The sequence below is a fragment of the Muscardinus avellanarius genome (genome assembly GCF_963383645.1).
Source record: "Muscardinus avellanarius genome assembly, chromosome: 19".
NCBI lineage: Eukaryota > Metazoa > Chordata > Mammalia > Rodentia > Gliridae > Muscardinus > Muscardinus avellanarius.
In genome coordinates this window covers 21,142,574-21,164,704 of record NC_137805.1, presented here as the reverse complement: position 1 = coordinate 21,164,704, position 22,131 = coordinate 21,142,574, and the positions used below count along the sequence as shown (strand labels likewise).

Genomic DNA, 22,131 nt, shown 5'->3' with positions numbered 1-22,131 from the left:
AAACGGGCACTGAGCGCGGTGACGCTGGCGCGGAAGCCGGGGATGGGGCACTTTTCCTCTTGAAGAATTTCCATTGGACCTTGATGGCGAGCATCCAGTCGCTGACGGAGAGCCTCTTACAGGCGGAGGTGCAGACATGCGCCTGGCGGGGGTGCGGGGCGGCGGGCCCGCGCCTGGGGCGGGGCAGGGGGCGGGGCGCGGCGCCGCCGGGGAGGGCCGCGCCGCGGGCGCCCGCGCTTCACTTGCCCGCCTTCTGCGCCTTCTGCGCAGATTTGGTGACCTTGCCGGCGCCGCCGCTCTTCTTCTCCACGTTCTTGATGACGCCCACGGCCACCGTCTGCCGCATGTCGCGCACGGCGAAGCGGCCTGCGGGGGGAGGCGCGTGAGCGGGCCGGGATGCATTGCGCAGGCGCACTGGGCGCCCACAGCATCCTCCCCGCGCCGGCCCACCGCCTATTAGCTATTATAGCAGCGGCCTGGGCCCAGCAGGCCTGCGCAGGGCAGCTACCTAGGCGGGTCTGAGCTTGGCCCCTGGGGCAGACAAGGCAGACAAGACATCCTGCCGGTCGATCACCTGACTGGCTGTCGACCTGGAGTAAGACGCCTTCGTCAGCAGAGGGATGCCCAGTAGAGACACCTGCGCTCAGTGACGCCAGGCTCGAGCTCCACAGAGGAGTTGGCCAATGTAAAGGAGCCCCCCACCCCGCGCCCGTGCCCCCGATGGCCCTCTGCCCTTGTGAGATTCAGCCGTGGCCTCGGGGCTGCACCTCCCTCCACCTTGCTCACCGAGAGGCGGGTACTGTGAGAAGCTCTCCACACACATGGGCTTCCCGGGGACCATCTCTACGATGGCCGCGTCTCCAGACTTCAGGGACTTGGGGTTGTCCTCCAGCTTCTTGCCGGAGCGCCGATCAATCTTCTCCTTCAGCTCTGCAAACTTGCAGGCGATGTGGGCGGTGTGGCAGTCGATGACCGGCGAGTAGCCAGCGCTGATCTGCCCGGGGTGGTTCAGGATGATGACCTAAGGCAAACAAGGACCATGAAGTGCGCCTGGCCACCAGGGGGCGCAGTGTCCAACAAGGACCATGAAGTGCGCCTGGCCACCAGGGGGCGCAGTGTCAAACAAGGACCATGAAGTGCGCCTGGCCACCAGGGGGCGCAGGGAAGGCTGGCCAGTCACAAGGGGAGGGGGAGTACTCCCAGATCCACACCAGGGAGGGGTGCCCACCCTGGAGGAAGCCTAGGTCCTGGGCCACGGGGAACCCACTTCCAGACCTGTACCCCGGCATCCTCACTGAACATGCGGCAAAACCGTGGGGCAAACAGCAATGGTCAGTCTTGTTGAAAGGCCAGGCTAGCCCTGACCCCAGCTCCAGCCAGGACAAAGACGGCAAGGTCAAAGTGGACCCTGGCTATTGTATGCCAACCACATCTCAATAGAGTCATTTTTTAAAAACTGTCCTGTGGCTGGGCGTGGTGGCACACGCTTGTAATCTCAGGATTCAGGAGGCTGAGACAGGAGGATCATGGTTCATGGACAGCCTCAGCTACTTAGTGAGGCCCTCTGCAATTCAGTGAGACCCTGTTTCAAAATAAAGAATAAAAAATAGGGCTACGGGTGTAGCTCGGAGGTTGAATGCCCCTGGGTTCCATCCTCAGACCCGCAAAAAAAGAAAAAGAAAAAGAAAGAAAGAAAGAAAGAAAGAAAGAAAGAAAGACAAAGAAAGAAAGAAAAACAGGGTTAGGGTGTAGCTCAGAGATAAAATGTCCCTGGGTTCCATCCCCAGTACCATAGGGGGGGGGGGGACCAACAACTGTCCTGTGAAGAGGTAGCCAAAGAGCGTAATGAAAACGGAGAGAAAAAAAATCCCACAGGGACAAAGGGGGATGCCAAAAGCGAGGCCTTCCAGCTGCCATGGACAGAGAAGGACTCAGTGGGCAGCCCCAGGGTGAGCACACCTCTAGCCCGTGCTCTCCTTGGCCCGGGGCAGCATCTCCCCAGGACCACCCGTGCCACTCTGGGCAGAGACAGGACGCTCCCAACACGCACGCACCTGGGAGGTGAACTGGGCGGCCTCCTGGGGTGGGTCGGACTTGCTGTCCCCGCACACATTGCCGCGGCGGATGTCCTTGACGGACACGTTCTTCACGTTGAAGCCGACGTTGTCGCCAGGCAGGGCCTCGCTGAGTGCCTCATGGTGCATTTCCACCGACTTCACCTCGGTAGTGATGTTCACCGGCGCAAAGGTCACCACCATGCCCGGCCGGAGGATGCCCGTCTCCACGCGGCCCACTGGCACGGTGCCGATGCCTGGGCCGAGAGGAGGGAGCGTGAGGGCAGGCGGGGCGGGGGGGGGGGGAAGGGCACAGCACTGGGGCAGAGAGCCTGGAAACAGCTCAGGACTTTGTCCACCCTGACGGAGTCGGATGTGATCACCTGGAGGAGTGCGCGGGTAGGGTGGGGACAAGGGAGGCCCCGGACAAGACAGATAGACTCCAACAGAAGGAGAGACTCCCCGGACCCAGCCAGGGAACAAGAGACTAAATAAACGGGGTCCCCTAGAGCTCAAGGGTAAGAAACACAGCAAAAGGGAGAGAAGATGGACCCCAGCCCGGCCCCGGGGCAGCCGTCCCTCAGAAGCAACGTGGGCCCCCTCTGAGGACCCCTCCTGCGGCTTTCAGGCTGCAAGGCATGGGCCAGCTCCCTGGGGCTGCTCCTACTGTAGGCTCCCTGGCCGCTATGAGGGGCTCCCTGGGCCCCACTTTGGCACTGTCGGTGTCACTGAAGGGGCACCTGTGCCCTGGCACTCCTCAGACCAGCTTACACCCAGCTATGTGGCTACCCAGTAGGTGGCTCGTCCTCCCCAGAGTGTGGGGCCCATGATCATCTCCTTGGTCTGTGATGGACAGAGGCTCAGTGGCACTACGGTGTGACGGCGTCTGAGGCTGGCAGCTGTACTCTGTGCCAAGGTGAGCATGGTACCCCACCCTGCAGTGGTGCCCTGCTATCTCTGGCCATATCCCCTGGCCAGGGTACCCACCATTCTCCTCTACAGGGAGGGGGCTCGTCTTTGTTTATGATTTGGGTTTATTTGCAGCACTGAGGATGGGCCTTGCATATGAAGGCAAGCACTCTACTGCCAAGCTACACCCCCAGACCGTTTTATTTCTTACTGTGAGACAGAATCTTGCTAAATTGCTGAGGCTAGCCTTGAACTTGAGACCCTCCTGCCTCGTCCTCCCTAGTAGCTAGGATTAGAGGGGCATGGCACCACACCCGGCTTTGTTCATGGCTTCTGTTTCACCTTTCCTGGACTGGGACTGTCTCCCAGGACACAGACTCAGGATGGGGGGAGGGACACCTCTTTGCTCCCACCTGAGGCCCGGTCCTGGCACAGAGTTCGCATCTCCCTGGCAGAGGGAAAGCCCGGCAAATGCTGGGTTGGCGGCTGACTAGCTGGAGGTCAGTGGGCAGATGGACAGGCAGTGAGCAAACAGACAGACAAACTGAGGGATGGACAGCCCCAAAAGCGTGTGGTGTGGAAGGAGGGTGGAGACAGTGGCCCTGGCCCCGGGAGAGCATCGGGGACCCGGAGGGGCAGGGAGCAGCAGCCAGGCCTCACTCACCGCCAATCTTGTACACGTCCTGCAGCGGCAGACGCAGCGGCTTGTCCGTGGGGCGTGTGGGCGGCAGGATGGTGTCCAAGGCCTCAAGCAGGGACACGCCGCTAGCGTTCCCTTCCTTGCGTTCCAGTTTCCAGCCCTTGAACCATGGCATCTGGGTGGGGAGAGAGTACCTCCTGGTCACAGGACATGTACGGCCTCCTGCCCAGGCCACCTGCTCAGGCCCTCGCCAGCCGCCCGCCCCCACGGCCAGGACTGCAGGTGGAGCCTGCAGGGCCAAGCACAGCCCCTCCCAGGATGCCCCAGTCCAGCTGTCGTGGCTGCAGTCTTTCGAGGCTGGACAGCCCCCATCCCCAACCTCAGGAGGACAGACAGCTCTTAGGAAAGGGAACAGGCAGAGAAAAACAACAGCGTCACAGCCCAGACGGCTGTGAAGCTCCAAACACTACGTGAGCCCCAGCCCCACCCAAGTCCCCCATGGTCCACAACCGTCCTCCACGCCCTGGCTGGGCGAGCACCAGAAGGGCAGCCTGCAATGGCCGGGGTGGGAGTCAGCATCCAGCCTGAGCTGCAGACTCTGCTGGCCCCCATGTATCTCCAGCGCAGGGCCCACCACTGCCAGACCCTCCCAGCGGACAGATGTAAGCTCTCCCTCATCGCACCTCCTCCCACCCACCAGCCGTAGATGGAGAAGGGGGCCCACCCCAGGGCCCTTGTGTCCTGCTCTGACCTCCAGCTGAACCCCAGACACCCAGGTCAACAGACGGCTCACTGAGCATGAGTGGGCAGGGCCCCGGCACTGAGTACCCCAGGCCAGCGGGAGTGCAGGCTTGAGCCCCTGGGCGGGGGCTACATGCCCACTGCCACCTTTCACGAGGGCAAGCTGGCAAGAGGGAGGTGCTTGGGCTCTGGGCTCCAAAGAGCTGGTCTGACCCCCCCCCCAGCCCAGCCAGCTCCTGTGCTTGGGTGCCTACAGAGCTGGCTAGAGCCAGGTAGCTGCCCTTCGGGGAGAGAGATCGTCTCTGGCTGAACAGAGACCTAGGAACGTTCCAGAGTCTGAAAAATGTCTCCACTCAGGACCTCTGATAGGCCAGGTCCCTGGGCCACAGGCTTCCCAAGCCTCAGGCTTCCCTGGTGACCAGCCCAGAGCCAGCCTGGCTCCAAGGCAGGCGGCCAGGGAGGTCCTCGGCCCTGCTGACCCTGCTTGGTGTCCGGCCACAGCAGTGGCCTGGAGGAGATGGAAATGAACCCCATATGGGATCCCAGGAGGCACTGCCTGTGCCCGGCAGACACTGTCCTGGCAGTCGACGTGGGGATGGTGCCTCCCAGAGAAGGAGCCTCGGCTGCCTCTGCCAGTTGGCAGGGAGGCCGCACTGGAGAAGCAGAGCACCGACGGGCCCTGACCCGGCAGGAGGCTGCCGTCCCCCATTCCTGTGCTAGGAGGCCCGTGGGCCCCGGGAAGCTGCGGTGCAGCGCTCTGCGACCCCCCCACCCCGAGCCGGTGCCCCGGGGCACTCACGTTGGGCGAGGGCTCCAGCATATTGTCTCCGTGCCAGCCCGAGATGGGCACGAAGGGCACCGTGGCTGGGTTGTAGCCGATCTTCTTGATGTAGGCGCTGACCTCTTTGACGATTTCATCGTAGCGCTTCTCGCTGTAGGCCGGCTCTGTGGAGTCCATCTTGTTGACGCCCACGATGAGCTGCTTCACCCCCAGGGTGTAGGCCAGCAGCGCGTGCTCCCGGGTCTGCCCGTTCTTGGAGATGCCAGCCTCGAACTCCCCCACACCTGCCGCCACGATCAGCACCGCGCAGTCCGCCTGCTCAGCAGGTCAGGCACAATGAACCGGCTCGGCCCCTCGCCCAGCCCCGCCACACACAGGAGGACTAGGGGTGCCCACTCAGGCCGGGTCAAGGAAGCCCGGGTCCGGGCACTGGCTCCACCACCAGCAGGCTGTGCGCCTTGACAAGTCACTCCACCTCTCTGGTTCTGCCTTCTCCATCTGTCTGTATGAATGCCCCGGGAATGTTTGGGGTCCCATGTGACTGTGCATTTCTGCCCATATCTGGCTGTCCCCACATCCTGGCTTCTACATCTGTCTGTGAAGGGCACATCCTCATGCTCGCGTCTGTCCCTGTCTGGTGGCCTGATGGACACCAGATGTCCCGACTGGTGTCTTGGTGGGCACCCCGCCTGACCCAGTTCTCCGGGGAACTCTATGCCAGGTGGGGTGAGTGGGACAGGGATGAAGAGTGCCCTGGCCTGGCAGGAAGTGCAGGAGACCCCGGTCAACTCCAGGGACCCCACCGGGTCCCCCCCGCCCACCTGGGATGTGCCGGTGATCATGTTCTTGATGAAGTCGCGGTGGCCCGGGGCGTCGATGATGGTGATGTAGTACTTGGTGGTCTCGAACTTCCAGAGGGAGATGTCGATGGTGATGCCCCGCTCCCGCTCTGCCTTCAGTTTGTCCAGCACCCAGGCGTACTTGAAGGAGCCCTTCCCCATCTGAAGGAGGGAGAGCTGCTCAGGGCCAGCCCCTGGGCTGCTCCCCTGGGGCCCCGGGACCCTGGCTCCATCTCTCTGAGCTGCCAGTCCTCCACACCAGTCCTCCTGGGGTTCCTAAATATGACCACTGACCAGAGTGTCCATGGCAGGTGGTGCAAGGACCTGGAAGCCCCTTGACTCCATGAAGCCTCCTCCCCTGGTGGAGGGGACCTTTATGTGAAGCTGGGCCCTCACCCCCTCACCAGCCAGAAGCCAACAGCTACACGAGTTTGGAGCTATCACGTAAAAAACCGTCTTGTTTTTCGAAAAAGAAGGAAAAGCAGCAGAAGAAATTGGCCCATGTTGCCAGGTAGCCGGCTTTCCAGCCATTTTGCAGCCTTTGAAGTTCCCAGGAGCTCTGAGTAGCCTCCTCTGCATCCCTCCACCAGGTTAGAAGCAGGCCTCCCCTAGGGCGAGGCTGCCCGCCCTTGCAGACGTCTGGGAGCTGGACCCACAGCCTGGCCCCTGGGCCAGCTCCCTGCCAGGCCCTCACGTGGACAGGCTCTGCTCTCCAGGGTGGCTGCCCAGCCTGGAGGGGCCCTGGCATCCTGCAGCCCCTCGCCCCCTCCCACCAACACCCAGGTAGAGGCGCAGCGGGGGCACAGACGCAAAGGACATCCCCGGCCCTGCCAGGGCAGGAGCTTGGTCCAGAACACTGACTGCCCCTCCAGCCTGGATGCCAGGTGATTACCCTGCCCCCACGGCCCCTCCAAGCCCCTCACGTCCTCCCAGGTCCTGCACATAACCACCCCTCCTCCAGTGCCAGGCAAGTGCCCTCCCAGGCCTTCCAGATATCCCCAAGTCCTCCCAGATCCTGGCTGCAGCTCCCTATCCAGGTACCAAGTGAGCAATCTCCCAGGGCCCCCCACCCCTGGCCACAGCCCCTCCATCCAAGTGCCACGTGAGTGCCTTCCCAGGTCTCCACAAGCCACCCAAGGGGCTTCTCTCGGAGCTCAGGGGGACCGAGCCCCACTCAGAGCCACTTTCCACCCTTGGTCTTAGCCACCAAGAGGAAGGCAGCCAAGCCCTCTCGTCCTCAGCAGGCACCAGGACCCCTGCCCCAGGGCACCACCCTGGACAAGCAGCCCTCACAGCCTAGCATAAGAAAATGGAGCTGGCAGGCGTGCTGCCCGCCAGTCAGCTATTAATAGCAGCTTTGAGCTGTGGCCCAGCCCTGGGACACTCCAGGGCAGGGCCACCTCAGCCCCCGCCTGGGCCCTGGCGGACAAGGGGACAAGGCTTGAGGGTCCCTGGACCTGGCCCACTGTGTCAGAGCCCAGAGCCCCACCGGGGACCTGCACAGACAGAAGTGCCTGCTGTGAGGCTCCCTCCCCCACCATGGGGCAAATCTTACAGCCCGATGCCACCCCACTGGCACATTCTCAGAGAGGTGACCCCAGCGCCCAGATCTCCCATGTGAACCTGAAAACCCACATCCCCTCGCCTGGGGGAGAGGACCAGGGACAGCCCCTTCGCCCTGGGAGACGACGAGGGGCACACACCCTCCACGCCGCCCTGGGGAGGTGAACTAGCCGAGGTCCCTGGGGCCGGGCGGGAGGGCTCACCTCCGCTGCCTCCTTCTCAAACTTCTCGATGGTCCTCTTGTCGATACCCCCGCATTTGTAGATGAGGTGGCCGGTCGTGGTGGACTTGCCCGAGTCCACGTGGCCGATGACCACGATATTGATGTGCGTCTTCTCCTTGCCCATTCTGCCCGAGTGGGGGAGGCTGGCACCACAGGGCTCTGGCTCGGGGCAAGTGGGTGGTCAGCAGAGATTCTGTGGGGCCAGTGGCAGGGTGGACAGGTGACGGGGAGGCTCAGGGGATGCCCAGTGAGACACCGCCCTGTCCTGCTACATGTTGGGAACACACCCCTGCCTACGGTGTTTGCCCTGATGCCCGGGCCAAGCACCCAAGGTGGGGAGGGAAGAGGAGCCCCCCACCCCAGCCCAAGCCTGGCCAGGCCAGGCAGCGAGCACGCCCTGATGTAGTCTCTGTCCTCGTCTGGCTCTCAGAGCCCAGAAGCCCCACTCCTTATGAAGGGGTCCAGCCCTGTCTGAGCAGCAGGCTGGACAAGCCCCAGGAGCAATGGGAGCTGGGCGATGAGTCACCCTGCCCAGCCCTCCAGTGTCCTGTCCTCCCCGTCCTCGAGGCTGCCCCCCCAGCCCCAGCCAGGGACACTGCACCCCACCCCCACCTGCTGCCCCTGGGAGAGCCGGCCAGCACCCCCACTCCCCTCCCCAGGCAGGAGGGCGCCATCTTCCTCTCCTCCCTGCCCACAGGCTGGCGCTGAGAGACTGGCGGTGTGCTGCTCAGATTAGGGCCCAGAATAGCCCAGGCCTCCCCAGACCTGAGCAGGGACAGGCCACAGGACAAAGACCACGACCCGCCAAGCTCAGGGCCAGCAGGGATGCCCTCGGTGGGCAGGGGGCAGGTGGGACCCCCACCCTCTCCCCTTCCCCTCTATTCCTGCCCCCTGCCTGCCCCAGAGGTCAACGGAGAAGTCTGGGCAGTCCAGGAAGGGACAAGTGGCTGAGGGGAAAGGGCGGGGTGCTGAGGTCCCCCATCTCCCGGCTCCCCTCCTCCTCACGGCCAGCACCCAGAGCCCTGAGCCCCAGCAGCCCCAGGCTGGGACCCTGCCCAGCCCCGCAGGCCTCAGAGGCTCCAAGGTGACAGCAGCAGGGCGATGGCGGCCCAGGAGACAGTCTCCGTCTCCTCCAGCGCGTAAACAAGCGCCGCGGGGACCCACCGCCCCGGCCGGGCGCAGTGGGCAGGAGACCCCCAGCCCAGCCGCGACAGACCCTCTCGGCCCCGGGCCCAGGACCGGTCCCCAGGGAAGGCTATCCCTGCGCAAGGCTGGGCAGGGGAGGGACGGGCTGGGCGTCCTTACCCGGAGCGAGGTCTCAGCCAGAGGGACTGGCGGCGCCGGCGCCGGCGGTTTTATCTCTCCAGGAGGGGGTCCACCTATTGACGGTGAGGGCGCAATGCACTGCGCCCCTGCAGTACGGCAATGCGGTACCGCGCGGGGAGGGCGGGCGGGGCGGGTGCGAGCGAAGCGGGATGCTGGGGCCGCGCTCCCACGCACGCGCGGGCGGCGCGGGGACGCGCGAGGATGCGGCGCGGGGACGCGCGGCCAGGCGCGCCCGGGAGAGCGCGGACGGCAGAGGAAAACAGGCGCGGGAGATCTGGGGGCAGAAAGGGAGGGGCAGGCAAGGAGAGCCGACAGAGGGAAACCATGGGGGGGGGGGCTGATGACAGGAGACGGGGGCCAGTAGAGAGGGGAAAGACGCTTCCCACATCAAAAAGAAGTCCCAGGGAAGGAAGAAGTGGGACAAGGACCCGTAGGGGTAGGATTGGGGTACCCAGGTCTAGATGTCTGGTCTTGGTCTCCACCCCGCAGCCCCTGCTCATGGGGGAGCCCCGGGAACGCACCAAGTGGTCCAGGGGGCTTTGTGGGTGGGTCCTCTGCCCAGAAGCCTGCCCCTTGGCCTCCACATGGCAGCCCCTGAGCCTTTCTCTGCAGATCCAGCCTAGAACCACCCTCCCTCTGAGGCCTTCCCCCACACACACACCATCTGGGTGGGCTCCGTCTGGAAGCCCACTTGGAGCTTCTGCCAGTCAGCCTCCTCTGCCAAGCCCCAGCCTTGCTCCTGGAGCTTGGGGGTGGGGAGTCCTTGAGGGTCTTGGGCAGGTGAGGGTGTGCACAGTGGGCTTTAAGGAGGGAAAGTGGCAGCTGTGAAGACCAAAGTCAGGGCTCCCCAGACCGTCCTGTCAACCTGCCCAGGCGTCTATCTTTCCCCTGTCCAACTGGGTCTTGCCGTTGCAGGGTCTGGAAGGTAGCAGACAGCTCGGGGTCGTGTGCTGAGTGAGGGACAGCACACCCCATGCCCGCCCTCTGCCCCAGTGAGTGCCCACTGGGTCTAGACCTGGGGCACAGAGCAGTGCCTAGAAGCACCAGGGACCAGGGACAGGCCCCCACGGGCCAGCCAACAGCTATGAGGCTGGTCCCCCAGCCAGGGAGGCTCTGTCTGGCAGGGCAGCAGCTCTACACGGGCCAGAGGCAGGCGGGTCTCTCAGATGACTGGCACTTCCAAGTGCTGCTGATACTGTCAGTTGGGAGCCAGAAATTAAAAATAAACTCCTGGAGGGATGGCAAGACTGCCCCAGCCCAGCTGGCCTCCACCTCCAGGCCTCCCTTCCTGCTTGAAGGTTAGGCCAGCTCGGAATTTCGATTTGGAAACTAGCTTGCTGCGTATGCTGGGGGTAGGGAGCCAGATTACTGGCAGCTGAGCCCTCTAGAGAGCAGAGAGACCTTCTCAACATAAAGGGCCCTGGGGACGAGACGATGCTAGCCAGTGCCCACCAGCACGCAGATCCTGGGCTGCCCTCAGCCTGCAGGGTCTTCAGCACACCCTCCCTGCACAGGTGGGCCTGGGCCACGCTCCTCTGCCTCTGTGTGCGGGGCCCAGGCCAGGGGCTTGCCTGTGCTGGGGAGGCTCTGTCCACCAGCAGCTGAGTGACCAGTGACACGGAATGTACCTCCCTCTCCAGAGTGCCTGTGCGCCGACCCTGGGAAGGCGTCAGAGGTCTCTCTAGGCCCCCAGGACATGCTCTGTCCACCAGCAGCTGCGCCACCCACGGGCCTGGAACCCGCCCCCCACAGCAGCATTGGAGACACTGGGAACCCGCAGAAGATGAGCCGAGTCTATGGAAGGTCACGATGCCAGGTACCAAAAGCATTGTGCAAACCAGGCGTGGTGGCGCACGCTTTAATGCCAGCATTCAGGAGGCTGAGACCAGAGGATCACGGTTCTTGGACAGCCTCAGCTACTTAGTGAGGTCCTCTGCAATTTAGTGAGACCCTGTTTCAAAATAAAGAACAAAAAAATAGTGCAGGGGGTGTAGCTTGGAGGTTGAATGCCCCTGGGTTCCATCCCCAGACTCGCAAAAACAAACCAAAAAAAAGCATTGTGCAGCCACTGACACTGACACCAAGCGGCTGCTACCTGCCCGGGGCACCGAGCGGCCACTACCTCAGGAGCGGCACCAAGCGGCCACTACCTGCCCAGCAGCACCCGGTGGCCACTGACTACTGAACAGTACCAGATAATACTGGACATCTCAGAGCTCCTCACTCCTGAGTAGCAACTGCTGTGGTCTGGACATGTGTCCTAGAGGTCAGCCTGGAACTTGGCCCCAGGGCAGATGCTGGGCAGCAGGCCTCAGAGGCCACTTGGGCACAAAGGCTGCCCTTACCAGTGGGTCAGCGCCTCTGAGAAGAGCTGTGGAGGGGTCTCTCCAGCGCCTCTGCTCACCGCTATGGCACAGCAGGAAGGCCTGCACAGAAGCCAGTGTCTTGAGTCTGGACTCCCCAGCCTGCAGGACCCCAACAAATTAATCTTGTTGTAAATTCCCCAGGCTCAGGTACACTGCTATAGCCACAGAAAACAGGCTAAGATGACTCTAACTACTGAATACAGAGTAGTGCTTGGACTACCAGGTCCTAAGTAACACCAAAGGACTACATCATCCCCCTAGACAATGCCGGCCATGATCAGCGAGCCTTGAGAGCCTCCGCCCCAGGTCACATAGCAAGTAGACGGCTCTGAAGGCCTGAACCAGGCCACTGTGACTTCTGGACCGAAGACCAGGTCCCACTGTGGCCGTGGCCTGTGCTTCCTGCCCCTGCCTGGGTCAGCTTCAGCCCATCGGTAGCTCTCCTCCTGCAGCTGAGTCCCTGGTCACAGTGGCCCAGGAACTGCCAAGGGTGAGCAGGCAAGGAGGGGCCACAGCCAACCAGGGCTCCTCTGTGCAGCAAGTGGGGGAAGATGCCGGCTCTGCCTTCCCCAGCCCCTCCGTTCCTCCCCAGCCCTCTGGGGAGACGCAGGCTGCCCCCTCTTTGGCTGGCTGGGGTTTCACAAGCCTCGAGAATGAAGAGCCAGCTAAAATTAACCGTTATCAATCTGTCAGCCCTGGAAATAAAGCTGCCTCCCATTGGCTACTGGTGACGTCACCGCCAGGTTAATAATAGCTGCGAGTGCACAGCTAACCACCTGTGTAGGCGCCTTTCGGAGTCCAGGCCAGGCCAGCACCCTGGGCACCGCTGCCCAGGGGCAGACAAGGCAACCCGACTCCTGCCATGGGGCCTGGGCTCAGCTGGGGTGCTGCCTGGCCTCAGCATCGCCAGGGCCTCCTCTCTGGCTCTGGCCATTGGCTGCCTCTGACCCCGGAACAAGTACATTTGGGGTCATGGGGCCTCTCGCCTGCCAGCCTGCCTGGCTGCACAGTCCTGATAGCTCCCAGAACAAGGTCCTCTCCTGTGGCAGCCCTCAGGGCAGGGCACCTGGGGCACTGAGCAGGCCCCAAGGAGGCACACTGAACTGCCTCCGTGGCAAGAGAGGTGCTCCTGACTCCAAGGTCATGTCTTCCTGGATCTGAGACGCTGGCTAGGCACTGGCGACGCGCAGGCCAGCCAGGCTGGCCAAGGACCCGCGCATACCACCCTCCAAATCCCAGGGCAGAGCAGGTCTGGCCCACTGAAGTCACCAGGGAGTCCAGGCCTGCAGGGAGCCGTTGCCATGGTGAGAGGCAGTGCACAGCAGGAGGCGGCTCCTCCCTAGGAGCCCACCCCATCTTCTGGGAGCAAGGCTCAGCTCCTCTCCTCGACAACAGGGGAAGAAGGAACAGCTGGCCTTTGGGCGCCCCCCTTCCAGGCTGACTAGAGCCCAGCAACAGGGCCCTGGGAATGCTGGTCCCCATCCTGGGGGTGCCAGGAACCAACGGTGGGAGGGAGTCATTGACCAGGAAGAAGTCAGCCTCTCCTGCCAAAGAAGGGCAGCACCCCCCAATGCCCAGAAAGAGCAGGGAGTACCCAGGAGCGTGTGTCCCCGCCCCAACCCCCTGCTGGCCTCCTCTGGACCTCTGCTCTCAAGCCTGGTGGGACCAGCCGCTGTCCAGGGTAGGCAAGCGTGTGGCCACCTCGCAAGTGTGCCTTCCTGGGCTCCACACCACGCTGCCCAGTGGGTATCCTGTCCAGTGTCACAGGTATCTGTGGGGAGGATACAGGGACCAGCTATTCTGAGTGGCTGGGAACAGAGACTGACGTCACACCAAAAGAGAAATAACGTGTATGTGTGTATGCGTGTGTGTGTGTGTATGCATGTGTGTGTGTGTATGCGTGTGTGTGTGTATGTGTGTTACTGGGGATGGAACCCAGGGGCATTCTACCTCCAAGGTACACCCCCAGCCCTATTTTTTTATTCTTTATTTTGAAACAGGGTCATACTGAGTTTCAAAGGGCCTCACTAAGTAGCTGAGGCTGGCCACGAACCCAAACCCGGATCCTCCTGTCTCAGCCTCCCGAATGCTGGGATTACAAGCATGCGCCACCACGCCCGGCTTTTGAGAAGTAATGTTTTTATTTTGAAAATATTTCACACTTAGGAAAATGGAGCAACAACAGTCCCAGCCAGGCATGGTGGGCACGCTGTAATCCCAGCATTCGGGAGGCTGAGGCCAGAGGATCACGGTTTGTGGACAGCCTCAGCTACTTAGTAAGGCCCTCTGCAACTCAGTGAGACCCGGTTTCAAAATAAAGAATAAAAAAATAGGTCAGGGGGTGTATCTTGGAGGTCAAATGCCCCTGGGTTCCATCCCCAGACCCACAAAAAAATAAGTAAATAAAAAAGAACAGTCCCAGAGCACCCTCACCCTAACCCTGCTAACGCCCTGCTGCACCCCCTTTCCCGTCTGTGTCCTTTTGTGGGACGCCGCGGCGTGGAGCCCGCCCCCTGTATCACTTTTTCTGGGTGTGCTGCCCAGCCCTCGCCCCACTGCAGGCTACACGCCGACCCTTTGAGTGTTTCTGTTGCTGTGACAAAATGCCTGAAGCTGGGTTCCTCACACAGAGGCTAGTTCCAAGCAGGCCTGGATGCAGGTCGCTTGGGACTTCACAGCATGGCGGGGCCCCTGCATGTGCCACTGTGCCAGGCTCGGGTGGAGGGAGCGATCACCAGAAGGCAGGAAGCCAGAAAGTAACCCACACCTGGCAGGAGCCTTCTTCTGTCCAGCAAGGGGTCAGGCTCCGCTCCAAGAACAAGCCGCTCTGGAAGAGCATCGGCACTCCCGGGGACCTGGGTCCCTAGCACCAGACCCACCTCTGAGAGCCTACCACCCGCACCCTGCCACGCCGGAGCACGCCCCCAACACCAACCTGGCGCGCAGTCACCAGGTGCCAGACTGTTCCCTTCCAATGAACCAGTAATCAATAAAGCTGCCAGTGATCACTGTCTTCCAAAGTGCCCGGCTGCTCTGCAGGCCCCCAGCTCTGCGCTGTCTCACCTGCCCAGCCAGCTGGCCTTCCCACACGGTCACCATCAGTCGCCTGTGCCTTTCTGGTTAGAGTCGCTAGAGCGGGTAGGAGGTGGCTTTCATCTGCGTTTCCCTGAGGACTAAAGATGCGCAGCATCTCTTTGTGTGCCCATGCGCTATTTAACTTCTTGGCGCAACTTCTATCCAACTCCTTGACCCATCCTTAAATTGGGGTGTTTATTTTTTTAGTGTCAGGGTTTTTTTGTTTGTTTTGTGGTACTGGGGATTCAACCCCGGGGCATTCTGCCTCTGATATTACACCCGCAGCCCTATTTTATTTTTTATCCTTTGTGTGTGTGTGGTACTGGGGGTCCGGGCTACACTCCAAGACCTATTTTGTGCTTTATTTGGAAACAGGGTCTCACTAAGTAGCTGAGAGCCTCACTAAGTAGCCGAGGCTGGCTTCCAACCTGTGCGATCCTCCCGTCTCAGCCTCCCAAGCACTGGGATTACAAGCGTGCGGCACCACGCCCGGCTTTGTTTTTTATTTTGAAGTGGGGTCTCTCTAGTAGCTGAGGCTGGCTGTGAACCTTCAATCCTCCTGTCTCAGCCTCCTGAGCACGGGGACTCTAGGTGTGTACCACCACACCTAGGTTTGAGTGGGTTTTGAGAGTGCTTTGCATATTACAGCTGTCAGATATGTGCTTTGCCATTGCTTTCCCCGGTCTGTGGCTTCCTTTTATAATCTCTTAACCAGAGTCCTTCATGATACTAAAGTTTTGCTGGGAGCAGCGAGGGAACCAGTAGTTCCCGCTCCTTGGGAGGCTGAGGCAGGATAGCTGGGACCCAGGAGTTTGGGATCAGCCTGGGCAACACTTTAAAGAGTAACAATGAGAGCCTCACTGTCACGACCCTAAGGCTCCGACCTGCAGAGCCCCGGGAAAGGACACACAAACGCCGTCTGCTGATGACACTTCCTCTCTAATGCTTCCCTCCAATGCGCACAGCAGGCAAATATATATCAGTCTCATAACCCCTCCCTCACCACTCCACCCACCCCAAGCTTCCCACAGCCAGGGCATGCGCATTTCTAACCCTCTCCTAGGCGGGCTGGTGGTAGCACGAGGCGCCGCGTCACTGATCATCCGTAGGGCGCCTGATAGGGCTCACTGCGCAGGCTCAGGGCACCGCCAGCCTCGTGAGCCTCGTGACTTGGCAACATGCCTAGGCGCCATCTTGAGCCACCGCCCCATCCCGGTCTAGCCGAGTGGGCCCCGACACCGAGCGTGTTGGTACATGTTTGTAATCCCAGTACTGGGGAGGCTGAGACAGGAGGATCGTAGGTTCACCACCAGCCTCAGCTACTCAGTGAGGCCCTCCACAACTCAGTGAGAGCCTGTTTCAAAATAAAGAATTAAAAATAGGGTTGGGGATGTAGCTCAGAGGTATAATGCTCCTGGATTCAATCCCCAGTATCACAAAATATAAATAAATAAAAATAAAATAAAGTGATCCAATTATTTAAAAAAGAACAATAATGAGCCAGGCACAGTGGCACACACCTGTAATCCAGGCTTGGGAGGCTGACACAGGAGGATCACAGGTATGAGCCCAGTACACAGTAACTTGGTGAGACCCTGTTTCAAAATAAAAAATAAAAAGGGCTCAGAGGTAGAATGCTCCTGGGTTCAATCTGCAATACAGAAAAAAAAAAAAAAAAAGCTTTGGAACCAGTTAGAGGTATCAGCTGTATTTAGTGGGTGTAGGGTAGTGACACTGAGTCATACCCTTTTTGGTGGCACAGGGGATGGAGCCCAGGGGCACTCTACCTCTGAGCTACACCCCCCAGCCCTATTTTATCCTTTTATTTTGAAACAGGGTCTCACTAAGTTTCTGAGGCTGGCCGTGAACCTGCGACCCTCCTGTCTCTGCCTCCCAAGTACTGGTATTACAAGAATATGCCACCATGCCTGGCTTAAATAGTACTTTTAAAATGTTGATTTTGTCTGTGAATTTTACTTCAATTTTTAAAATGAGAGAAATTCTCTATATTCTTGGGTTTTAAGACTACTTTAGTGATTCTAGTTTTTTCACCTTCTCATCCTAACTTTAGGATTTGCTTGCCTATATCTTCCCCAAAAATCTAGCTGATATTTTCATTGGAATCACATTAAACCCAGAAATCAACTTGGTGATCGCTTCTTGGCCTTTTGGCTAAGATCAAGTGCAGAAATCAACTTGGTGAGACCTAACATGTCACACTGTCGGGTTACGGACAGGATCTGAGGCCACAGTCACTGTCTTCTCTGATTTATTAGCATGTCGTCTGAAAAAAAAATCTGCTTCTAACTAGATACTACTTGTATACAGAGACACTGTGCGTGTGTGCGTGTGCGTGTGTGCATGTGCATGTGTGTGTGCGTGCATGTGCGTGTGTGCGTGCGTGTGCATGCGTGTGTGTGCGTGCGTGTGTGCGTGTGCGTGCGTGTTCGTGTGCATGCGGACCTTGTACTCTGCAATCTTCCTCACCTCACTCATTCCTCCTGTTACCTTTTCTGTAGACTCCTTGGAATTCTCTACAGAGACAATGTGTTGCGGGTGAGTAGGGCCGTTCTATTTCTTCCCTTCCAACCTGTGCTTTGTTCTCCTAGTTTGACTTTACCGGCTAAGACTTCCCGGAGGTGAGGCGTGATGGGGTGAGAGTCGGCGTCCAGTCTGCTCAGGCGCTGGGGGAGAAGGCGCTGGCTGGGAACACTTCGCCCATGTTACTAGACTGAAGACACTCTCTTCTGTCCCTCCTCTGCCAAAAGTGTTTCTCATGAATGGCTGTTGGGTTTCACCCAGCACTGATTCTCCGTTATTTGATACAAGAGTTTCTGAGTGCTTGTTGGTACATTTTTATAATAGCTCCTGTAGAGCCTTTGTTAGATAATTCCAACATCTGTGTTATCTCAGCATCCGTTTCGGTTGGCTGTCGCTTCCCGTGTGAATTGAGACTCTGCTAGTTCTTTGATGCTGAGTAATTTTGGATTTTATCCTGAGGTTCCTTGTTTTGATGAGTAAACACTTCTTAGTTTGTTGTCTCTGATTGGAATCCGGGGCACTGAAATGGCTGCTTCTGCCAGTTCTGTTCACCACTGCATTTTGGGGGAGAAGTATGTTGACTTTGCCACCCTTTCTGGCTGGAGATCTCTAGTATCTTTTATTACACAATTCACACTTCATCAAACCTTTATGAAAGGCCCACTACACAGCGGATTCTGTCTTAGGCCCTGGGGACTCAGCAGGAGACGCCATCTCTGCCTGTCCTACTTAGCAAGCAGAGAACATCTTAGAATGTTCCTGAAGCCTGGCATGGTGGTGCACGCTTGTCATCCCAGCATTCGGGAGGCTGAGACAAGAGCATCACATTTGGAGGACAGCCTCAGCTACTACTGAGTGAGGCCCTTTGCAACTCAGTGAGACCCTGTTTCAAAATAAAGAATAAAAAATAGGGCTGGGGGTGTAGTTCGGAGGTAGGATGCCCCTGGGTTCCATCCCCAGTCCCACACACACAAAAAAAAAATGTTCCTGACAGTGCAAAGTGCTATGAACCATGATACCATCAACTTCTACTGAGCACCTAGTGTGTGCCAAGCACTGGGCTGAGTGTTTACAGGAGGCATCTGTGCGTGTGTGTGTGTGTGTGTGTGTGGGAACTGAACCTAGGGGCATTCTACCTTCGAGCTACATTCCTAGCTCTTTTTTAAATTTATTTAGAAACCAAGTCTCACTGGGTTGCTGAGAATCTTGCTAACTTGCTGAGGCTGTCCTCAAACCTGCAGTCCTCCTGTCTCAGCCTCCTGAGTATTGGGATTACAGGCATGCACCACCATTTCTGATTTACAGGAAGCATTTTAACACTAAAATAGCCCTATGAGCTAGATCCTTCTCCACTTTACAAAGAAACAAAGGAACAGAGAGGTTGTGGGCCACTGACTTCTGGGCACATAAGCCCTCCCACGTCGTAAACACTCATCAAGTACTAGCCATCTGACTGCTCATAGAAGGGGCATCAGCATCTGTCGGAGAGCCAGGCAGCGGCTGCTGCTGAGGACACAAAGCCTCTGTCCAGCAGGGAGGCTCAGGGAAGCCAGGCAAGGCCTCCAGCATCCAGGCAGCCAGCAGCTGTCCCCCAGGAGCCATGTGAGGAGCACCTGGTGCTGTGGCGCTGGCCTCAGGCTCCTGCCTTGCTCCCAGCACCTGCTGCTAAACGCAGCCGACGGCAACAGCCTCGGGTTTGTGGCCATGGCCGAGCCTCTGCCGCAGCTCGCCCACATCCCGTCTACAGGGCCGAAGGCATTCTAACTGGGACCAGAAGCCCAGCCTTGCTTCTCCTGCGGACACCCTGGGACCGCTGTCCATCTCGGGCCAGCTACCCTCTCCTCTCCAGCACAGACAGCACCACTCATGCTGTCCGGGCAGCCTCTGGAGCCTGCGGGTGGCGGGGTCCCGAGCCTGGGAGTTGTCTGTTCCCATTTCCTCATAGCTGGAGGCTCAGGTACACGTTCCCTCCTTGTTTCTGTGTCCTGGCCCAGTGCTCACCCCTGCAGACCAGGAGGCCCCATCGAAACGCCAAACACACCGCAGGAGAAGCGCTGCCACTTCCTGCCTGGCACGGGCCCCTGTGCGGACACTCTCATCGGAGAAGACAGGCTCAGCCAGACAGCTGCTGGGGAGTCTCACAGACAGTGGGAGGTGGCGCAGGTTCAACCCAGGCCCGTGGCTCCCAACAAGAGCCACAGCCGGAGGTCGGTCAGCAGACCCCCAGCAGAAGAGGGCGTGGACCAGCCCCCACTGCACTCCTCAGAGACGAGGGAGGGAACCAGTCACCAGGGAGCAGGTGCCAGTCACCACCAGGTATCCCTGCAGCTTGCGATGGGGACAGGGTGCAGAGCCCCACCTCTGGGCAGCTTCTACTTCTCCACTTTAAAAAAAGAACACCCCAGCCGGGCATGGTGGCGCACGCTTGTAATCCCCACACTTGGGAGGCTGAGACAGGAGGATCGTGCAGGTTAGAAGCCAGCCCCAACTGGCTTAAGAGACCCTGTTTCCAAATAAAATATAAAATAGGTCTGGGAGTGTAGCCCAGAGGTAGAAGGCTCCTGGTTTCCATCCCTAGTACCATCAAAAAAAAAAAGAACACCCCTGCTGAGACAGGAGGATCACATAGCTTTGAAGCCAGCCTCAGCTACTTACTAGTGAGGCTCTCAGCAACTTAGTGAGACCCTGTTTCCAAATAAAATATAAAATAGGTCTGGGAATATAGCCCGGAGGCAGAAAAGCCCCTGGGTTCCACCCCAAGTACCACAAACACAAAAAAGAACACCCTAGCTGAGCGTAGTGGTGTGCACCTGTAATCCTAGTACTTGGAAGGCTGAGACAGGAGGATTGCAGGTTTGCAGCCAGCCTCAGAAACTTATTGAGGTTCTCCACAACTTAGTGAAACCTTGTTCCAAAATAATAATTTTTTAAAAAATTAATAGGGCTGAGAGTGTAGTTCAGAGGCAGAATGCCCTTGGGCTCAATCCCCAGTACCACAGAAAAGAACACCCTAGCTTTCATCTCAGTACTCGGGATGCTGAGAAAGAAGGGTTGCAGGTTCAAAGCCACTGTCAGCAATTTAGCCAGGCCCTCAACAACCTATTGAGACCCTGTTTCAAAATTTAAAAATAAGAGCCAGGCATGGTGGCACACGCCTGTACTCCCAGTCCTTGGGAGCCTGAAACATGAGGATTACAGATTCAAGGACAGCCTCAGTAACTAGTGTGTCTATCGTCAAAAAAAGGGGGGACTAGGAATGTAGCTCAGCAGTAGAACACCCCTGGGTTCAATCCCCAGAACAAATAAAATAAAATAAATAATTTTTAAAGAATACCATAAACCAGGCGTGGTGGCCCATGCTTGTAATCCCAGCATTTAGGAGGCTGAGACAGGAGGATCCGGGTCTGTGGCCAGCCTCAGCTACTGAGTGAGGCACTTTGCAACTCAGTGAGACCCTGTTTCAAAATAAAGAATAAAAAATAGGGCTGGGGGTGTACCTCAGGGGTAGAATGCCCATGAGTTCCATCCCAATACCACAAATAAATTAATTAAATAAATAAAATAAAAATAAAGAATGCCGTAAGTCCAGGTGTGGTGGCACACGCAGGTAGTCCCAGCACTCGGGAGGCTGAGGCAGGAGGGTTCACATGGGCTCAGGGACTTCAAGCCCAGCCTGGACAGAAAAACTTCCCTCCTTCAGTCTCTCTGGTGGGTGAAACTGAGAGTGAGTTGGGCAGGTCGGGTCCAGAGCACAACCAAGGGGCCTGGGGACACAGGGTGGCCTTGCCGTCCAGCTGGGCGTGGTCATCAGGTGGCCCCACCGTCAGCCTTGCCACCTGAGCTCTGCCTCCATGGGCAGATCTGGCTGAGCTGGGCAGGGCGCAAAGGCTCCAGCCAGCTGAACCGGACATGTTCACCTGTCCCTCTCCACCCCCTTCCCAGGGCCTGGTCCCCAACCTGCACCTCACAGCCCAGACGCCATCTCAGCGTCTGACCCCTCTCCAGGAGGAGCCCCTGATGGGAAGTGGCCACAGCGCCTCTGCAGGGCCCGGGACCTGGGCTGCCCAGAAGCCAGCTGGACCCAGCCAGGGTTCACACTTGCGCCTGCAACCGTCCACACACAGGCCAGCATCAACACCTACTACTGACTCAGAATGAGAGCGGTTACCTGGGGGACAGGGCTGCCGTTTCAGTCTTCTCTGAAGCCCTGTGCCGCGGGTCCCAGGCAGGCCCCTCCTCAGGGGTCCTGAAGCCACAGGATCTGCCACACCCTGGAGCCCCCCTGCCATGGAAATTCAGGAGAGGCCAAGATGGAGGTGTGGGTCTGCCAAAGCCTACCACAAAGGCAACCACGGACCGAGCCTGGGAGGGTGTGGCTAGAAGGCTGGACGACCACCCTGCCTAACAGGACACTGCCTCGCCCACTACAGGTCCTGCCAGGGCCCCACCCACCCCTCTCGCCTAACACACCTTGCACCATGTCTGGGTACCCATATGCCGCTCCCTCTGCCAGGAACGGGCAGCTGGCCCCACCCTCCTTCCTCCGACCTCAGCCTTTACCCACTGGGAGGCAGCTCCAGCCTGCCTGGCCACCCTGCCTGGCCAGCACCTGCTCACAGCAGGTCCCAGAAAACTGGAGTAATGGACAACCAGGAGCAGAGTCCCCATCAGAGCCCCCAGTGCTCCGGGGTCTGGGAGTGCCCCTCCAGGTCCCAGGTCCCTGCCTGTGTCTGGGTTCCCCGAGTGTGTGTGAAGACAGGTCCTCCCATGTCTGTGGCCTGGTCACTGGAAAGGCATCCCGCACAGAGGTGGCATGCTGCCCGGCCAGCCACATGCGTATTGAACTCGACACTCACTCAGCTGCGGACCCTTGGGGTCCTCCTGGACCCCTTAAATGTACCCCACAAGGACCTCCCCGGCCCCTCTCGGCCACCAAGAGGACCCTGTGCCACAAGACCTGCTGTGTACAGAAGCAGATTTCTGGAAGGGATGGCAGGGTCTCCTGAGGGTGTGGGAGGCTGGGGCTTGAGGTGCTGGGCAGGAGAGGGGTTGGCTTCCTGCCTGGGGGTGTAG

General features: G+C 59.1%; 1 protein-coding gene across 1 annotated transcript; it reads right to left on the bottom strand.

Moving 5' to 3' along the window:
• Window positions 1–238: 238 nt before the first annotated feature.
• Window positions 239–7,874, bottom strand: EEF1A2 (eukaryotic translation elongation factor 1 alpha 2; the record flags this gene model as incomplete). The annotated part of the gene is made up of 7 exons (XM_080716218.1): window positions 239–366; window positions 787–1,021; window positions 2,055–2,311; window positions 3,628–3,778; window positions 5,144–5,440; window positions 5,947–6,126; window positions 7,731–7,874. The coding sequence occupies 7 exons, from the start codon at window positions 7,872–7,874 to the stop codon at window positions 239–241; spliced, it is 1,392 nt and encodes a 463-aa protein (XP_080572344.1).
• Window positions 7,875–22,131: the final 14,257 nt, after the last annotated feature.